General features: G+C 39.2%; 1 protein-coding gene across 1 annotated transcript; it reads left to right on the forward strand.

Annotated features, from left to right (window-relative positions):
* Nucleotides 1-2,344: 2,344 nt before the first annotated feature.
* Nucleotides 2,345-14,271, forward strand: rilpl2 (Rab interacting lysosomal protein-like 2). Its single transcript, XM_088336509.1, has 4 exons — nucleotides 2,345-2,938; nucleotides 6,462-6,613; nucleotides 8,648-8,764; nucleotides 12,163-14,271. The coding sequence occupies exons 1-4, from the start codon at nucleotides 2,645-2,647 to the stop codon at nucleotides 12,182-12,184; spliced, it is 585 nt and encodes a 194-aa protein (XP_088192635.1). The 5' UTR covers nucleotides 2,345-2,644; the 3' UTR covers nucleotides 12,185-14,271.
* Nucleotides 14,272-17,765: the final 3,494 nt, after the last annotated feature.

Genomic DNA, 17,765 nt, shown 5'->3' on the forward strand with positions numbered 1-17,765 from the left:
AATGACAACCTAGTAATAACACAATAACAACATAGTAACAACACAGTAATGACATAAGTTGTTTTAGGAATGCATGTCAAACCAGTAACGGCATTGGCTCAGGAGGTAGAGCGCTCATCTTGGGATCAAGTGGTCAATATCTTTCCTCAAAAAATATATATTTAAAAAAATGTACTACAGTGACTTGATATTTCAAAAAACTCAACGGGTGATTCATCAATTAATAGTAAGACAAGTTCAATCTACGATTGCCATTTATATTGCATTGTTTGCATTCTCTACGTTTAACTTACTCAACCATTTGCATATTTGCTTTTATGTCCCAGAGCTAGGCTGTATCCAATTTAAAACGAAATTAGATTAAAAAAACAGTTTAGCCCTTAATAACAATAGAAAACATATTTGAACAGAATTTGGCATTCTCCAATTTTTTACTGCGCTGAATGATTGTTTTTCATGCTAACATACTACATTTGTCTGCTAGATGGCAGCTTGTCCCAACAAATACAAAGCTCTGAATGGTTTCCGGCAACACGATAGATGAGTGGTTAGCGCGTCCGTGGAACAGTTCTGAGGTCATGGGTTCAAATCCAGCGACTGGGCTTCCTGTGCGGAGTTTGCATGTTCTTTCCATGCCTCCCACATTCCAAAAACTGAATTTGCCCCATAGGTGTGCATAAGCGAGGTGAGGTGAGGGCAGTATTAGCTCAGGAGGTAGAGATCAAGTGATCAAGATGTTGCAGGTTCGATTCCTGGCTCCTCCGTGCTATAGGTCGAAGTGTCCTTGGGCAAGACACTGAATCCCTAATGGCCCCAATAAGCAGGTAGGTGCCTTGCATGGCTGACTCACTATTGGTGTGTGAGTGTGTGTGTGAATGAGTAAGTGTGAAGCACATTGTAAAGCGCTTTGGGAGGTCTTCATTGACTTGAAAATCAGACCATTTACCATAACAGTACCAAAAACCTGAATGCCCCCCCGATCAGCAGGTAGTTGCCTTGCATGGCTGACACTGCTATCGGTGTGAATCGGTAAGTGTGAAGCACAATGTAAAGCACTTTGGGAGGTCTTCAGTGACTTGAAAAGCGCTATAGAAATGCAGACAATTCACATTTACAAACTGATACCAACATTCAGTATAATTATCAACACCAATACAACGTTTCAATACTTACCGTTAGCACATACAATTTACTTTGCTAAACTTTATACCTCTAATTTTAATAATAACGTGATTTTAGGTTCAGAGATTAGGGGGTGGTGAGCACCCACAGTGTCTTGCTGGTTAAAAAAAATCCATTAATATGATTTCAAATGTAACATTTAATTATAACATTTTATTTATAATATTTTGCTAAAGGATTTTTATTTTAAAAGGCTGTTTTTATTATTTGAGTGTTCATTTTAAGGCAGTTTTTGTTAATTAAATATTTGTTTTGAGGCCGTTTTTGTTAATTGAATGTTTCTTTTTTGATTAAATTATGGCACTCTTAGGCTTCATAATAACAAAATATCACTGTGATAGCACGGAACCTCCACAGACTTCGCCGCTATGCCGCAAATGAAGTAACATTAGCCGAGCGAAAGGCGAGAGGAGTAGCGGCGAGAGCGGCGCTAGGAATCAAATGGAGTGAACCATTTTCAGGCAGATGAGTTTTTTTGACGATGTGTTGTTCACATTTTTGTTGTATTTATTTATATTTTACCTAGCATTTTCCATTATATTCAAGCCTCCTTTATAAAGGAAATAAGAGTTGGAAAAATATGATCAATTTGGGGGGCTTGGGTTGTATTCAGTGGTGCTTTAGCACCCCCCAAAACGGACTGGTTACGCCCATGATAATAATGTACGTATTTAATTGAATTTTACTAGTCCTTTTATTTTCAGGTCTCTTACAATTCAAAAAGATTGGTGACCACTGATCTAGATTTTTCAAATCCCTATTGTAATTCATTAGGTAATTTAGTCAACTACGAACAACAACAAAGTTAACTACGTATTAAGGTCGTCGCCTGATCTTCATCAGATTTATTTTGGAATAATTTGCAGCCTAACTGACTATTTCCCAAGTCAATTTTACCGCTTTGACATGACTAAAATCCGGTCGAATTCTGGAGTTACAGTAGACGATAAGTGGAATGAAGCACTAAGGCATTTTGGAGTGTTTGGAACTTCCGTTGCCATGGTGATTTTGGGGAAAAAAAGACGGAAGCCTCGCAATGTTATTGGTTAGATATTCAACATTTGACATGCTATTGGCTAATCGTTTGCTACGCCTTTAGCACCACATAGGACTTCATTAACCCTTTAGATAGTAATCTTCCGAAGTCTTCCTAATTATTTTCCAACCGAAACATTTCTAAATAAAGTTAAACGCCACGAGAGTTGGATGTTGAGCAAATACAATCGTCGACACACAACGAAAAAAATGTAGTCGGTGAGAGTCGCGATGAGGGGTATCATCTCAACTCGTCCCGTTAGTCTTCGAACTCTCTCACCTGTAGCTAGGACACCAGCGCTCCTCTTCGCCAGGCTAGCAGTCGCCCTCGGCGGACGCGTTATGCGAGATGTGCCGCCAGGACCGTTAAAACAGGACGAAGATAACCGGAAACCTTCGTTCTTTCCCCTTTTTCCTCAATTCGAGGATGGACTTCGACGAGGAGTCGTCGCCCGCCTTGGCGTTTGAAAAAGACGCCTTGGAGCTGAGCGCGGAGGACGTTTACGACATCTCCTACGTGGTCGGGCGAGACTTGCTGAAGATCAGCAGAACAGGCGAGGAAGTTTCCGAACTTCAGTTTCGAATCGTGCGAGTGTTGGAGATGCTCGAGACGATGGTCAACAAGTACAACTTGTCCCTGGAGGAGTTGAAAATGGAGAGGGATAACCTGAAGAGCGAACTGGATCGCGTCGTCGCGGAACGCTCCGCTGGCCAGGGCACGGTGAGACGAGAATTTGATTAAATAATCCCTCCCATGCATAAAAATGACAATCAAAGCTGAAAAACAAACAAACAAACAAACAAAAAAACAATTAAGAAAACCATGTAGTTCTCACGAACACCATGTAATAACTCTTGGAAGAGGCACAGACCAACAAGGCGAGGAAAATCACAGTGAGACAAGAATTCCATAGTTTAGTTTCATCAAATAATTTCTTCCATGCATGAAAATGTCAATCAAAGCTGATAAAAAAAAAACAAAAACATAAGCAAGGAACCCATGTAAATGTCACGGACATATTACGTAATGACTCATGGAGGAGGCACAGACCAACAAGGCGAGGAACAGTACAGTGAGACAAGAATTCCATAGTTTAGTTTGATCAAATAATTTCTTCCATGCATGAAAATGTCAATCAAAGCTGATAAAAACAAACAAAAACATAAGCAAGAAAACCAAGTAAATCTCACGGACATTACGTAATGACTCATGGAAGCGGCACAGACCAACAAGGTGAGGAAAATCACAGTGAAACTAGAATTCCATAGTTTAGTGTGATCAAATAATTCCTTCCATGCTTGAAAATGTCAATCAAAGCAGAGAAAACAACAACAACAACAAAAAAGAAAAGCATGTAATTCTCACCTACACCATGTATTACTTATGGAAGAGGCACAGACCAACAAGGTGAGGAAAATCACAGTGAGACAAGAATTCCATTGTTTAATTTGATAAAATAATTTAGTCCATGCATAAAACTGTCAATCAAAGCTGATAAATATAAACATAAAAAAGCAAGAAAACCATGTAATTATCACAAAAATTACCTGATGACTCATGAAAGAGGCACAGATCAACAAAGCGAGGAAAAGTACAGTGAGACAAGAATTCCATAGTTTAGTTTAATCAAATAATTCCTTCAGTGCACTAAAATGTCAATCAAAGCTGAGAAAAAAACAAAAAAAGCATGTAATTCTGCAATTAGCTGCACCGCTTATCCTCAGTAGGGTCGCGGGGGTGCTGGAGCCCATCCCAGCAATCATTGGGCAGTGGGCAGGGGACACCCTGAACTGGTTACCAGCCAATCGCAGGGCACACGGGGACAGACAACTCGCTCGCTCATTCACACCTAGGGACAATTTGGACCGGCCAATCCACCTGAAATGCATGTCTATGGAATGTGGGAGGAAACCGGAGTGCCCGGAGGAAACCCACGCAAGCACGGGGAGAACATACAAACTCCGCACAGTAAGTCTCGTAGCTGGATTTGAACCCACACAGGAGGTTCCCAAGACTGAACTGTGCCGCACCCGCGCTAACCACTGCGCCGCCGTGCTGCCCCATTTGAGATGAGACATTTACAATTCTATTTTAGCTAATTTAGACACAGATCCTCTGAACACGTGAAAAAATAGATATATAAGTAAAACTAAAAGCTAAATATCAGCAGTCTCTTGAAGATTGAAAGATTAAATGCACTCTGCTTTGGAGCAATCAATATCATTCAAATGAGTCAAAATTTGGCTCATTTTTCTGCTTTTACACATACAGTACTTTTTTTGTCTTCCATATTGATCTCTCTTATTACCCAACACCTATAAAGCCTTTTCCCTGTATTTGTTAACAAGTGTGAAGTAGTCAAGCCTTACGTGCATTGTTAAAACAGAATGGCAGAATTCATCTCAGTATATAGCGGCCCATTAAAACAAAAAGATCAATAATTGTAGAGAGGAAAAGCACAAAAAAGCACAAAGTATGTGCTAGGAGCAAGATAGTGACTTTATTGTAGTCCCAAAAAATACAAATAAAACCTTCTATTGATCGGTGCTGGATTTCTTCCTTACTGGAAAATTTGGCCTTGAAAGTGCTTGAATTTGGCCAATCTAAAGAGAAGCTTACCAAGGCCATTACTGTTGTCACTACTAAACAACCATAAATACGCAAAATATTTATCAAGCGTTTACTAAAAGACCAGAAATACGCATAACATCCACACAGTGTGTACCAAAACAACTATAAATATCCCAAATATTTATAAAAAGTGTACCTTGATAAGAAAATCCATCCCAAATATTCATATAACGTGCACCTAGACAATCCTAAATGTCTCATAGATTCCAGTTCCAATACATACTTAAGATATACTTAAACAACTATAAATACCCAAAATATGTATGAAGCCTGTACTAAGCAAACATAAATACTCATAATATGAATAAAATGTCGACTTAAACATCTATAAATATGTACCTACACAACTATAAATACACAAAATGTTACCAGAATGTGTACTGTTAGGAATTAAACTATAAATTGTTAGGGGAAAAACTATATTACAAATGTAGCGTTTACCAAATTGTTCGAATTAGTTATCTGACTCCATTAACCAAACACAACTTTATTCTCCTAACAATGCGTGCTTTTTTCTTGATATTAGGGAAAAAATATTGACACGGGGGCAGATTTATTTTCTTAATTTATTATTAAGTGAATTCCATCAAATTTAGCCAAACTATTGTCAAATTAGTCTAATTAGTCTTGTCGACCCCCCCCCCCCATCTTTTCATCTCTGCTCCTGTCTGTCTGTCTTGTCTCTTCGTCTTCCGTGCTCCGTCTTTTTGACACGTCGGGGCATCGGCCCCTCCCATGGGGCGTGCTGACTCCTCCCGTGGGCGGGCCAGGAACTCCCCACCTCGTCTGACCAGTGCGTCACGAAGGCCCCCCCCCATGGGGTGAGTCAGGGTGCCAGCTTCACCCTCTCCTCTGGCAGACTTCTCACGTGGCCTCCACCCAGTCGCCACCTCCTCGCCAAAAGACGCCGCCATGTCTGAAGGACTCACAACAAGAAAGCTTATCAGAAACCTTGTCTCCTTTTCCCGCGTCACCTCTTGTCCTCATTCTTGTTTTTCTGTAAACATAATTCTTTTCCAGGCCACACTGACCCCAAGCCATCCCTGTGAAAAATCCCCACTGCATTCAGAAAAAATTAATTTGTATTCTATTAAATCCCTTATAGTCAATCAAATAAAATAAAAAAATCATTTGGTACGTATACAAATATCACAGATAGTAAAGCTAAACAATGACAACTATTTGAATATGTAGGTAATGAGGAATCATCTACTGGTAGAAAGTAAAATAATCATTCCCTTTTTCGTCTTGATCGTTGTCACTGTTTTCCACTTTCCCTTATCACTAATTTCTTGGGATTTAATAATATCATGACAAATGGGCAATAAAACACAGTAGATCACAATAAAACGAGACGTGGTCTTGTCCAACACAATTGGAACAGAACAGAATCAGGTAGAGGGCATGTTATATGTGGAAGTGTCCTTGGGCAAGACACTGAATCCCTAATGCCCCCGATAAGCAGGTCGGCGCCTTGCATGGCTGACTCCCTATTGGCGTGTGAGTGTGTGTGTGAATGTGTATGTGTGAAGCACATTGTAAAGTGCTTTGGGAGGTCTTCATTGACTTGAAAAGCGCTATAGAAATGCAGACCATTTACTATTTACTACAGCAAGCGGTGGGAGCCAATCAGATGCTGGTGGACCTGAACGACCCCAACAGACCTCGCTTCACCATGCAAGAACTGAAGGAGGTCCTGCAGGAGAGGAACCAGCTGAAGGCCCAGCTCATGGTGGCCCAAGACGAGCTACAGCTCTACAAGAGGTAACCGCTAGCCGCTCATTTTAACTCGGGGGCCACACGATAGAACAAACATTCGGTCGGGGGCTGGACTAGTAGATTAAAGAGAGAGAAAAAGAGAGATAAAGAAAATAAGAGAAAGAGGGAGGGAAAAGAATAGAGAGAGAGGGACAAAGAAAGAGAGAGAGGGAAAGAGCGTGAGAAACGAAAGAGATAAAAAGAGAAGTCGTAAGAGAGGGGGAAAAGAAAGGGAGAGGAAGAAAGAAATCCAAAGGGAAGGGGGACACCACATGTGCGGTCCCTTCTCAAGGTTTCTTCATTTTCCTCATGTTGAGTTTTTCCTTGCCCTCATGTTGGTTCCAGATCAGGGGATGGTGTAATAATAGTCTGGAAAAAAATAGTCTGTGTAATAACCTGAGAAGCCCTTTGAGACTCTTTGTGATTAAGGGCTATACAAATAAAAATGACTTGACTTGACAAAGATAAATGGAAAGACAGAAGGAGAGAAAAGAGAAAAGAAAGCACGAAGGGTAGGAAGAGAGAAAGAGAAAAAGAAAAAAGGAAGTTAGAGCAAATGAAGTTAAAAAGACACAGAGAGAGAAAGAGACAAAGAGCAACAAAGGAAGAGAAAAAGAGAGACACATAGAGTGAAAGAGACAGAGAGTGGGAGAAAGGGGGTGGGAAAAAAAGAGAGAGAGAGAGAGAGAGCAACAAATACAAGTACAGTGTTTTTGTGAGAGGAACCTGGCTTTGGTAACATCAAGTTGACATATTGTCGGAGTTGATAAAGATATAAACTCATTGCTGGCAAAAACATTCAAGTCGAGGCATTTATAAAGTTTAAAACGACTTCGCGAATGCAGGAGCCCGGCCCGGGCGCCATCTTGGTTGGCCGCCCAGGCCGAACTGACAACATCCGGGTCAGTAGGCGTGGTTATTGAGATTTCACGCATGAGCAGTGAATGGATGGAGTCGCCCATCCGTATTACATTACATACAATAGAAAAACATTGAAAACGTATTCAAAACAATGGAATTAGACTGAAAATATGGATCTTTGAAACGTGACTATGTGTGTGTGTGTGATGATTACAGTGGAACCCCGGTTCTCGACCATAATCGGTTCCAGAACCCTGTTCGAAAACCGATTCGTTCGATCACCGAAATCATTTTTGCCATTAAAAATAATGTAAATCGTTTAAATCCGTTCCAACACCCTGAATGTTTACCTTGAATGTTGAACATAAACATAAAGCTAACCCGGGCTAATCGTACGTTCGCGTTATCGTAATCTTCCGTACGAAAGATTACGCTAACATGAACGTGTAAAGATAAAAAAAAAGGATAAAGAAAAGAATTATGAATAGGATTTCTTACCTTTGTGGTGGTCAGCAGAAGGCGCAGGCAAGATCAGACATTCGCACACCTCCTTCATATTTTGCTATTATTTCTTTCTTAAATGCAATAGTTGTACGCACTACTTTTCTTTTTTCACCTGTAGCAACTTTGCTGCTTGCACTGACTTTCTTCGGAGGCCTAATTAGGGGCTAAAACACTTTGTACACCTATATTAAAAGCGAAAGCAAAACGAAGCACGTCCGCACGCGATAACAGTTGGTCAGGAAAAGAGCCATCTCCACCCGTACGCCGCTCAGCATCGCATCCTAGCGTACGCACTCACGCATTACCGGCGTTCGAACTCCGATTTTTTGACCGAACGGCGAAGCAAGAATTTCTCGAAATTTTTGGTCGGATGCCGATTTGTTCGAACTGAGAGGCGTTCGAAAACCGAGGTTCCACTGTACTTGCATATTGGAAATAGAAAAACAGGTTTAACAAGTTGATTTCATAGCATAGGAATCTGAGAAATACACAACTAAAAATAGCTTACTTTACACATATTTCAACCTGAAACTTGTTTTTCTCTTGTGCTTCTCTGAGTGTTGTCTCACGGGCCTGTTTTGGCCCGCGGGCCGCCTGTTTGACACCTGTGAACTAGAGCGTCCTCTCGTAAGAGTCGGGGGTGCGAGCCCCTCACGTTGGATTGTGTTTGTGCAGCGGGGTCCTGCCGGCCGGCCAAGCGGCCATGGTGGAGGTGGACCTGGATGCGCCCGAGCAAAATGGAGCGGCCGGGATTCACGACGCCAAAGAGGAGAAGACCACCATCGGAAAACTGTCAGTATTTTGTCCGGAATGACATTATTCTCAACGAGGCGCATCAAAAACACTCGGATGACTGTATATTACAGTTTATAAGGATCATCTATTGTGACATTTCGGAAATGTTCGTATCTTGAACACGTTTTCACCATAGGAAATAACTGAAAACCAATTGATCCGTTCCCAGCCTACAGATATCGTCCAAGTTAACCTCGAATCTAAATCTAACTAAATCTACGGTAATTTTAAGCTAAACTATCTAACCCTCATCAATCAAAGTGCTAATTTTTGTTCCTAATTAGCGCAAAGGACACCCAGTTCGATAAAAAAGAATTGAAATAGCAAATAAGCTTGATGGCTGGATAAATAATTAAAGGTGGCGCGATTGTTAGCTAGAAAGGTAAACTGGTAAAAAACTAAAAGGAAGCTAGATAGCTAGGTAAAACAGTAAAAACTAAATAGCCAGATAGAAAGCTAAAAAAAAGCGAGGTAGCTAGCTAGAAAGGAGGCCAACATTTAGCTGGATATCGAGCAAAAAGGGTGGAATGTTAGCTAGATAGCATGCAAAAAATGTAAAGAGCTAGTTATATAGTTTGATAAATGGCTAAAAGGGTAGGAAAATAACTAGCTACAAAGCTAAAAAAAAATAGTTGGTAGTTAGCTAAAGAAACTGCACGTTTTTTGTTCATTCTCTTTATAAAACCTATAACCTGGAACTTAGTTTGTTGTATTTCCTGTCATTATTTAAAATAGGGTTCAATAGACTTCATTTGAGTAGAAAATCACCATCACCCAGCACTGGTGAGCTATTTTCAGAGAAGGTCTGCGGGCAGCTCAATTGTCCTAAAATATCCACCTAAACTACTATATAAATCCAGTGTGTGTGTTTGTTTGTATGTGGCTTATAGGCTCCGTAACGGCGGAACCGTTTTTCTTGAAAATTTACACAGTAGTACTTTAGGCCTCTGGGAGTGTTTTTAGCTAGGTTTCATGTCAAAGCACCCCCAATAAATACCAACACAATCCCTGAACACCTTTTTTCGTGTACAAGCGACTCTGGAGCTGCATGCGGCTCTTTGGCTTTCCCTAGTGGCTCCCTGGCGCTTTTTCAACAAACCACGGCCCGACAACCTCGCCCAAATACAATGCCCTTCAACGTCGGGCTATTATATCACATCTTACTGATCGCTAAAAACACATTCAAATAGTATTTGGACATAAAAATACAGGTCTTTATGGTGGGAAACGCTCGTACTACCTGGAACAAGACTCCCTCTAGTGGTAGGGTCTGGAAATACTTGGATTTTGTCTTGCGCGAGATTTTTGTTGGAAAGATCTTGAATTTCTCGTGACACTGTAAAAGCCGCCCTGGACTTTGACATTAAAACTACCTTAGGAACCAGGCTTACGTAAGAAAAGGAAATAAAATTGAACATAAACTCACATGATGGAATCTCTTTACACCTCTAAAATGATTTCATTCATTCATAAGAAACATTTCATTGTAATGATGAATTTCCAATTGGATTAATCATATTTTCTGGTCTTAAAGGTACACTCTCAAATTCTTGGAAAATTCTCGTTTTTTTAGGTGTGCTTCATAGTATGGAAAATAAGGTAATCCTTAATAATTACACTCACCTTAATTTTTTATAAATAAAACATTTATTTATTTTTTCTGGCAACGTTACACAATTCAATTTTTCACTTTTTGGGGACCGAAAATAAGTTATTTAAATAATTTTTAAGGAGGTTTTGGTGCGTCTCAGGACTACTATGTTTCGATATCTGGTGCTGATATCTTTAGTACTCTTGATACATAGTTTTTCTGAAACAATGATCTATGAATGAGAATATATGATTTTTTTCAAACAAAATAAATAGTAAATATATATATTGCTTATGATAGGTGCCACCAGGCTGTACTTGCCCAAGACACACCACAGGAAATGGTGCCCCTACAACCCTAGTGGTAAAAGGGATAATTATATATATATATATTTATATATATATATATATATATATATATATATATATATATATATTTATATATATATATATATATATATATTTATATATATATATATATATATATATATATATATCAGTTTGATAATTCACTAAAGAATACTTTTTACATTGAAAATGTGAGAAAGAAAATGAGATACAGAAGGAGGGAAAGAGAAGATAAGAAAGACAAAGAGAAAGAAAGACAAAGAGAAAGACAGAGATCACAAGAGACAGAGAAAAGGGAGAAATGGAGAGAGGAAGAGAGAAAGAAAAAAGAAAGAGGAAGAGAGAAAGAGGGAAAGAGGAGATAAGAAAGAAAGAAAGAAAGAAAGACAAAGAAAAAGAAAGAAAAGACAGCGAGAAAGAAAGAAAGAGATCACAAGAGGCAGAGAGAAAAAAGACAAGTAGAGAGAGGAAGAGAGAACATGAGAAAGAGAGAGGGAAAGAGGAGATAAGAAAGAAAGACCTAGAGAAAAGAAGAAAGACAAAGAGAAAGGAAGAGAAAACAAGAAAGAAAGATCACAAGAGGCAGAGAGAGAAAAGAAAAATAGAGATAGAGGAAGAGAGAACATGAGAGAGGGAAAGAAGAGACAAGAAAGACAAAGAGAAAGAAAGAAAGACAAAGAGAAGAGGAGAAAGACAAAGAGAAAGAAAAAGAAGAAAGAAAGATATCACAAGAGGCAGAGAGAAAAAATGAACGAGAGAGAGAGGAAGAGAACATGAGAGAGAAAGAGAGGGAAAGAGGAAGAGAGAACATGAGAAAGAGGAGATAAGAAAGACAAAATTAATGAAAAAGAGAAAGGAAATAAATCACAAGAGACGGAGAGAAAATAAATAGAGAAAGAGGAAGAGAGAAAGAGAAAAAAGAGAGTGGAAGAGAGAACTTGAAAGAGAAAGAGAGGACGAGCTCAAGAGAGAAAGAAGGAAAGGGAGAGAGAGAAATCCAGTTTTGCGAATGGCACCAGGCTTCGGTGACATCACACTTGATGTCATGTAAACACGCAGCTCGTTTGTCTCTTGTGCTTCTCTCTGCGCAAGCCGGATCGAAACCCTCGGCGGGCCCGATTTGTCCCGCGGTCCTCGTCTTTGACACCTCCGCCTTGATATTTTTGGTTTCCCGCCAAGGTTTATTCGCATCCAAATTTCGGAATATGGAGCGGCGCCCGCCGTAGACCCCCCCCTCCGAAAAGAGGCAAGGAAAGCAGAATCCCGAAGAGGAGTCCAGGCGCAGGTTTATGGGAGCACATGACCCAGGCGCTGCATGAGAGTGCACTCACGCATCCCGGCCTTAATCACATTCTTGTGACCCGATCATGTTGACTCACTGCAGTTTTTCCCCACCGATGCCTCCGCACAGCACTAACCTTCTTCTTCTTCTTCTCTCATTTTTTTTGGTTTGCTAGGTTTTCTTTCAAACGGAAATAAGCGAGAAGACCCTGGCCGGACTGGATTGTTTGCAAGGTTTCTAGAACCACTTTTTCTATTTTTCTATTCACAAGCGCTTTGTATTTTTAACACGTTGTCTTATGAGAAGTCAATTATACTTGCTCTCACATATAACATCATACTCTCACACAAACACTACTATACTCTCATACACATGCTTCTATAGACACACACCCACTACTTTAAACTCACACATTCTACATAATATTATTGTCTCTCACATACACTACTTACCTCTCACACATGCTATTAGACTCTCATAAACACACAACCATAGACCCAAACACTCTATTATACTATATTACATGCACCACTTTAAACTCACACATTCTATGCATTATTGTCTCTCACACTCACTACTATACTCTCGCACATTCTACTGTACTCTCTCACAGATGCTATTATACTCTCACACATTATTATACACTCATACACACACAACTAGACTCACACACACTACTTTAAACTCACACATTCTACACAATATTGTCTCTCACACTTACTACTATGCTCTCACACATGCTATTTTACTCTCATACAAACACTACTATAGACTCACACACACTATTATACTATTTCACACACGCTGCTTAAAACTCACACATTCTACATACTGTCTCACACATGCTATTATACTCTCATACAAACACTACTAAAGACTCACACACACACTATTATACTATTTCACACACCCTACATATTATCGTCTCTCACACACGCTACTATACTCTTTCACACGTTATTCTACTCTCATACACACAATACTAGACTCAAACACACTATTATACTATTTCGCACACACTACTTTAAACTCACATTCTACACCATATTATTGTCTCTCACACTCACTACTATACTCTCACACATGCTATTATACTCTCATACAATCACTACTATAGACTCACACACACTATTATACTATTTCACACACACTGCTTAAAACTCACACATTCTGCATATTATTGTCTCACACATGCTACTATACTCTCTCACACATTATTATACTCTCATACACACACTATTATACTATTTCATACACACTACTTTAAACTCACACATTTTACACAATATTATTGGCTCTCACACGCACCACCATACTCTCTCACACATGCTATTATACTCTCATACAAACACTACTATAGACTCACACATTGCTATACTATTTCAAACACACTACTTTAAACTCACACATTCTACACAATATTATTGTCTCTCACACTCACTACTATACTCTCTCACACGTGCTATTATACTCTCATACAAACACTTCTATGGACTCACACCATTACACTATTTCACACACACTGCTTAAAACTCACACATTGTACATATTATTGTCTCCCACACCCGCTACTATACTCTCTCACATGTTATTATACTCTCACACACACTACTTTAAACTCACACATTCTACACATTATTGTCTCTCACTATCACTATACACTCGCACATGCTACTATACTCTCTCACACATGCTATTATGCTCTCATACAAACACTACTTTAGAGTCACACACCTATTATACTATTTCACACACGCTGCTTAAAACTCACACATTCTACATAGTATTGTCTCTCGCACACGTTACTATACTATCTCACACGTCATTATACTCTCATACACACACTACTAGACTCACACACACTATTATACTATTTCACACACACTACTTTAAACTCACACATTCTACACAATATTATTGTCTCTCACACTCAATACTATACTCTCATACAAACACTACTTTAGACACACACACTATTAGACTATTTCACACATGCTGCTTTAAACTCACACATTCTACATATTATTATACTCTCAAACACACTACTAGACTCACACACACTATTATACTTTTTCATACACACTACTTTAAACTCACACATTCTACACAATATTATTGTCTCTCACACATTCTACTATACTCTCACACATACTGTTATACACTCATACAAACACTACTATAGACTCACACACACTATTATACTATTTCACACACGCTGCTTTAAACTCACATACTCTCTCACACGTTGTTATACTCTCATACACACTACTAGACTCACGCACATTACTATTAAAAAGTGGTCGGCGGCGCCCTCTGTTGGCTGCGGCTGCATCGGCTCGCTACAACGGGTCAGGTGCAATCGACATTTCGTTCTGTGTACATTGTTACACAGAATGACAATACAAGGAAATTATTATTATTATTATTATTATTATACTATTTCACAGACACACTACTTTAAACCCACACATACTGCATGATATTGTCTCTCACACACTCTCTCAGATATTGCTATTATACCCTCATAAACACACAGTACTATGGACTCACACACACTATTATACTATTTCACACACACAGTACTATACTCACACACACTATTATACTATTTCACACACACACTACTTTAAACTCACACATTATACATATTATTGTCTCTCCCACATGCTCTTATACTTTTATACACACCCTACTATACTATCCCACTTACTACTATATACTCATACACACACTACAATAGACTCACACACTATTATACTATTTCACACATACTACTTTAAACTCACAAATTGTTTATAATATTATTCTCTCACACACTACTTTTCTCTCAAACATTGTTAAAATTTATATTACTTTAGCTATTTTTCACACATAGTGTCATGATCTCCTCACTTCTCAGTGTTGTTTTACTCTTGGTTCTTTTGGTCCCTAAGACGATGCACACTCACCTGTGTGTATAAGTCTTGAGTTTGATCTCAAACTGGAGTTGTAGTATGTATGAGAGAGTATAGTGGTATATTTGAGAGATTAGAGTAAAATATGTGAGAGAGTATAGCAGTGTGTGTATGAGAGTGTAGTTGTATGTGTAATAGTGTATAGTAGTATATTTAAGAGAGTAGAGTAGTATGTGTGTGACAGCATAGAAGTGTGTCCATTGGAATATCGTAATATCTGAGAGAGAATATCCTACTGTATTGTATTGTAGTGTGTATGAGAGTATAGTTCAACCCTTGGCAAAACATATGGAATCCCCAGTCTTGGACAAGTACACACTCCGACATTTTTTTCTGCCGAACAAACTCAGATAAAAGGCATGGAAAAAAAAAAAAAGTTTTTTAAAAGTGCAACTCTTTGGGATTCAGAAACACTAAAATAAATGAATAAAAAACTTTGTGGTGGTCGGTAAACAATTACTAGTATTTAGTTGCACCACCTTTGGCTTTTATGACAGCTCGCGGTCTCTGAGGCATGGACTTGATGAGGTATTCTTCATCAATCATGTGTCAACTCTCTTTTGTCGGTTTTCAAGACATATGGCCTTTAGTTGTTTGTCTTGATGCCTACATGTCTTCCTTAGCATACCAGTACCCTTGACTTAAACAACCTTCCCATACTTTTTTATACATGGTCCAAATATTCGATACAGCTGACTGTGAACAGTCCACATCTTTGGCAACCATACGAGTAAAGTTACCTTCTTCTTTCTTTGGTCTCAAGAGAGATCTCTCTTTTTGGAGCCATGATTTTTGCCAATCCACTTAGCCCAGGAGTCCTCCAAGATACGAGTATGATCTACAGAATAAAATGTTGGAGTGAGTACTTGTCCAAGACTGATGATTCCATACTTTTTGCTAAAGGTTGTAGTATGAGTGAGAGAGTAGCGTGTCAACAAAAGTTGTACTAGTATGTGTGAGAGAGTGCAGTAGTGTGTGTATGAAATTGTAGTAGTATGTGTGTGCATAGTAGTGTGTATGAGAGTTCAGTAGTATGTGTGAGTATATTAGTGTGTGAATGAGAGTATATCACTAGTATGTGTGAGAGTACAGTGTGCATCGGTATGACTGTGTCTGTATGAGAGTATACAAGTAGTTGTACATGTGTGAAAATATGATATGTGAGAGCAAGCATCATTTACTTCTAAAACAGATAGGTTCCTTGTAGATTTATAAGAGTTGTTTATGTGAGAGGCTTTACCCAGTACACCTGCCTTAGATTCAAGGGCTAGCAGCATGGAATGAACTTAAATTTCATGTATAGAAAAACAAGTGGGCAATTCTTCCATGAAAAAGATTCAAGTTAAGGGTACTTAAAGCGCGGGAGTGTAATATTTGACCACTAGATGGCATTGATGTGAACGAAAACCAGTGCCGCAGCCTGCAACAAGACGCCAGACAAACATGGCGGCGACCTCAGTGTGGATTTTTCGAACTATGTTTTTTATATGTATAGAAATTAACATTTGTATAGTTCATCCATTTTTGCCTAGAATTTAACTGAAAGTTTTTATTTTTTAACTGAATGAAAGTTTTGTTGTACCACTAGGAGGCACTATATATTACAAACTATCCCTTTGAAAATAAAACAATAACTCATGAGGTCAAGTTTATTTAACACGTACACCAAGGGTCACCAATGTGGTGCTCGTGGGCAACACGTAGCCCCAAGGATCGACTGAGTATTGACCCTGGACCAGGGGCCTCGTTTATGAGTAGGCACAAAACAAGGCGTACGGCATTTGTAAGCAACATTTGGTATTTATGAAGAAACAAACCTGCCCGGAAAATGGGACTGGGAGCTCCGGTCCTCTCCTTGGCACAAAATCTGGAAAAATGGGAAACAGCGACCAAATGGTAGATGCCTAACGCCAGGGAAAGTATCTGTAGTGATGTGTTCGAATCCCTGAAGCCTGTACCGAGCATTTTAGATGAGTGGTTCATGATCCGCGAGTCACGGGACTTGTTCGTAGGCAGTGACGTTAAAAGGCCCGCAAAGCGGGTGGACAAGGTGACTGATTCAGGAAATGATTCGCTAGCTTTGAGAAACTGCCTGGGTTCACCAACTTTGGAAAGGATATTGTTTTTAAACAAAAATGAATAATCCCTTTACCTCTCTTTTCACTTGTTGCATATGCACAATTATAGAACAATTCTTGCTACACGTTAACTTTTTTACTCAAAATACACTCTTCAAATACGGTAGGTCATAAAAGTGAGTACACCCCTCACATTTCATTTTAATGCTTAATAGAACATCACTGATAAACATCACTTAATTAAAAGAAGTATGTTAACAAAGGCCACGGCTTACTGGAAAGATATCCTCTAGTCTGATGAGACAAAGATTAAATTATTTGGCTCAGATGGTGTGAAGCATGTGTGGCAGCAACTAGGTGAAGAGCACACACGTTTGTGTCATGCTTTATGTCTAGCATGGTGTTGGGAATGTCATGGTTTGGGGCTACATGAGTGCAACTGGAGTTGGGGAGTTGCATTTCATTGAGGGAAACACAAACTTAATCATGTACTGTGAAAAACTGGAACAGAGAACGATCCCCTTCCTCCAGAAACTGGGTCGCAGGGCAACCTTCCAGCCTGAAAATGACCCCAAATACACCTTGAAGATGACCAAGGCTTTTCTAAAGGGGATAAGGGTAAAGGGATGGACTGGCCAACCATGTTTATAGATCTACACCAAAGAGAACATCTTTGGGACATCCTCAAGCAAAAAGTGGAGAAGCACAAGATCTTGAATATCCCCCAGCTTAGTCATGTTGTCATG

This window comes from Urocampus carinirostris, chromosome 5 (assembly GCF_059441175.1).
Source record: "Urocampus carinirostris isolate Australia breed hairy pipefish chromosome 5, RoL_Ucar_1.0, whole genome shotgun sequence".
Lineage (NCBI taxonomy): Eukaryota > Metazoa > Chordata > Actinopteri > Syngnathiformes > Syngnathidae > Urocampus > Urocampus carinirostris.

Excerpts from the sequence above, each read along its gene's own strand:
- rilpl2 (XM_088336509.1), top strand. The coding sequence starts at position 2,645 with ATGGACTTCGACGAGGAGTCGTCGCCCGCCTTGGCGTTTGAAAAAGAC. Across the intron at positions 2,939-6,461 it reads GCTCCGCTGGCCAGGGCACG|CAAGCGGTGGGAGCCAATCA; the intron begins GTGAGACGAGAA and ends TATTTACTACAG. Across the intron at positions 8,765-12,162 it reads AAGACCACCATCGGAAAACT|GTTTTCTTTCAAACGGAAAT; the intron begins GTCAGTATTTTG and ends TTGGTTTGCTAG.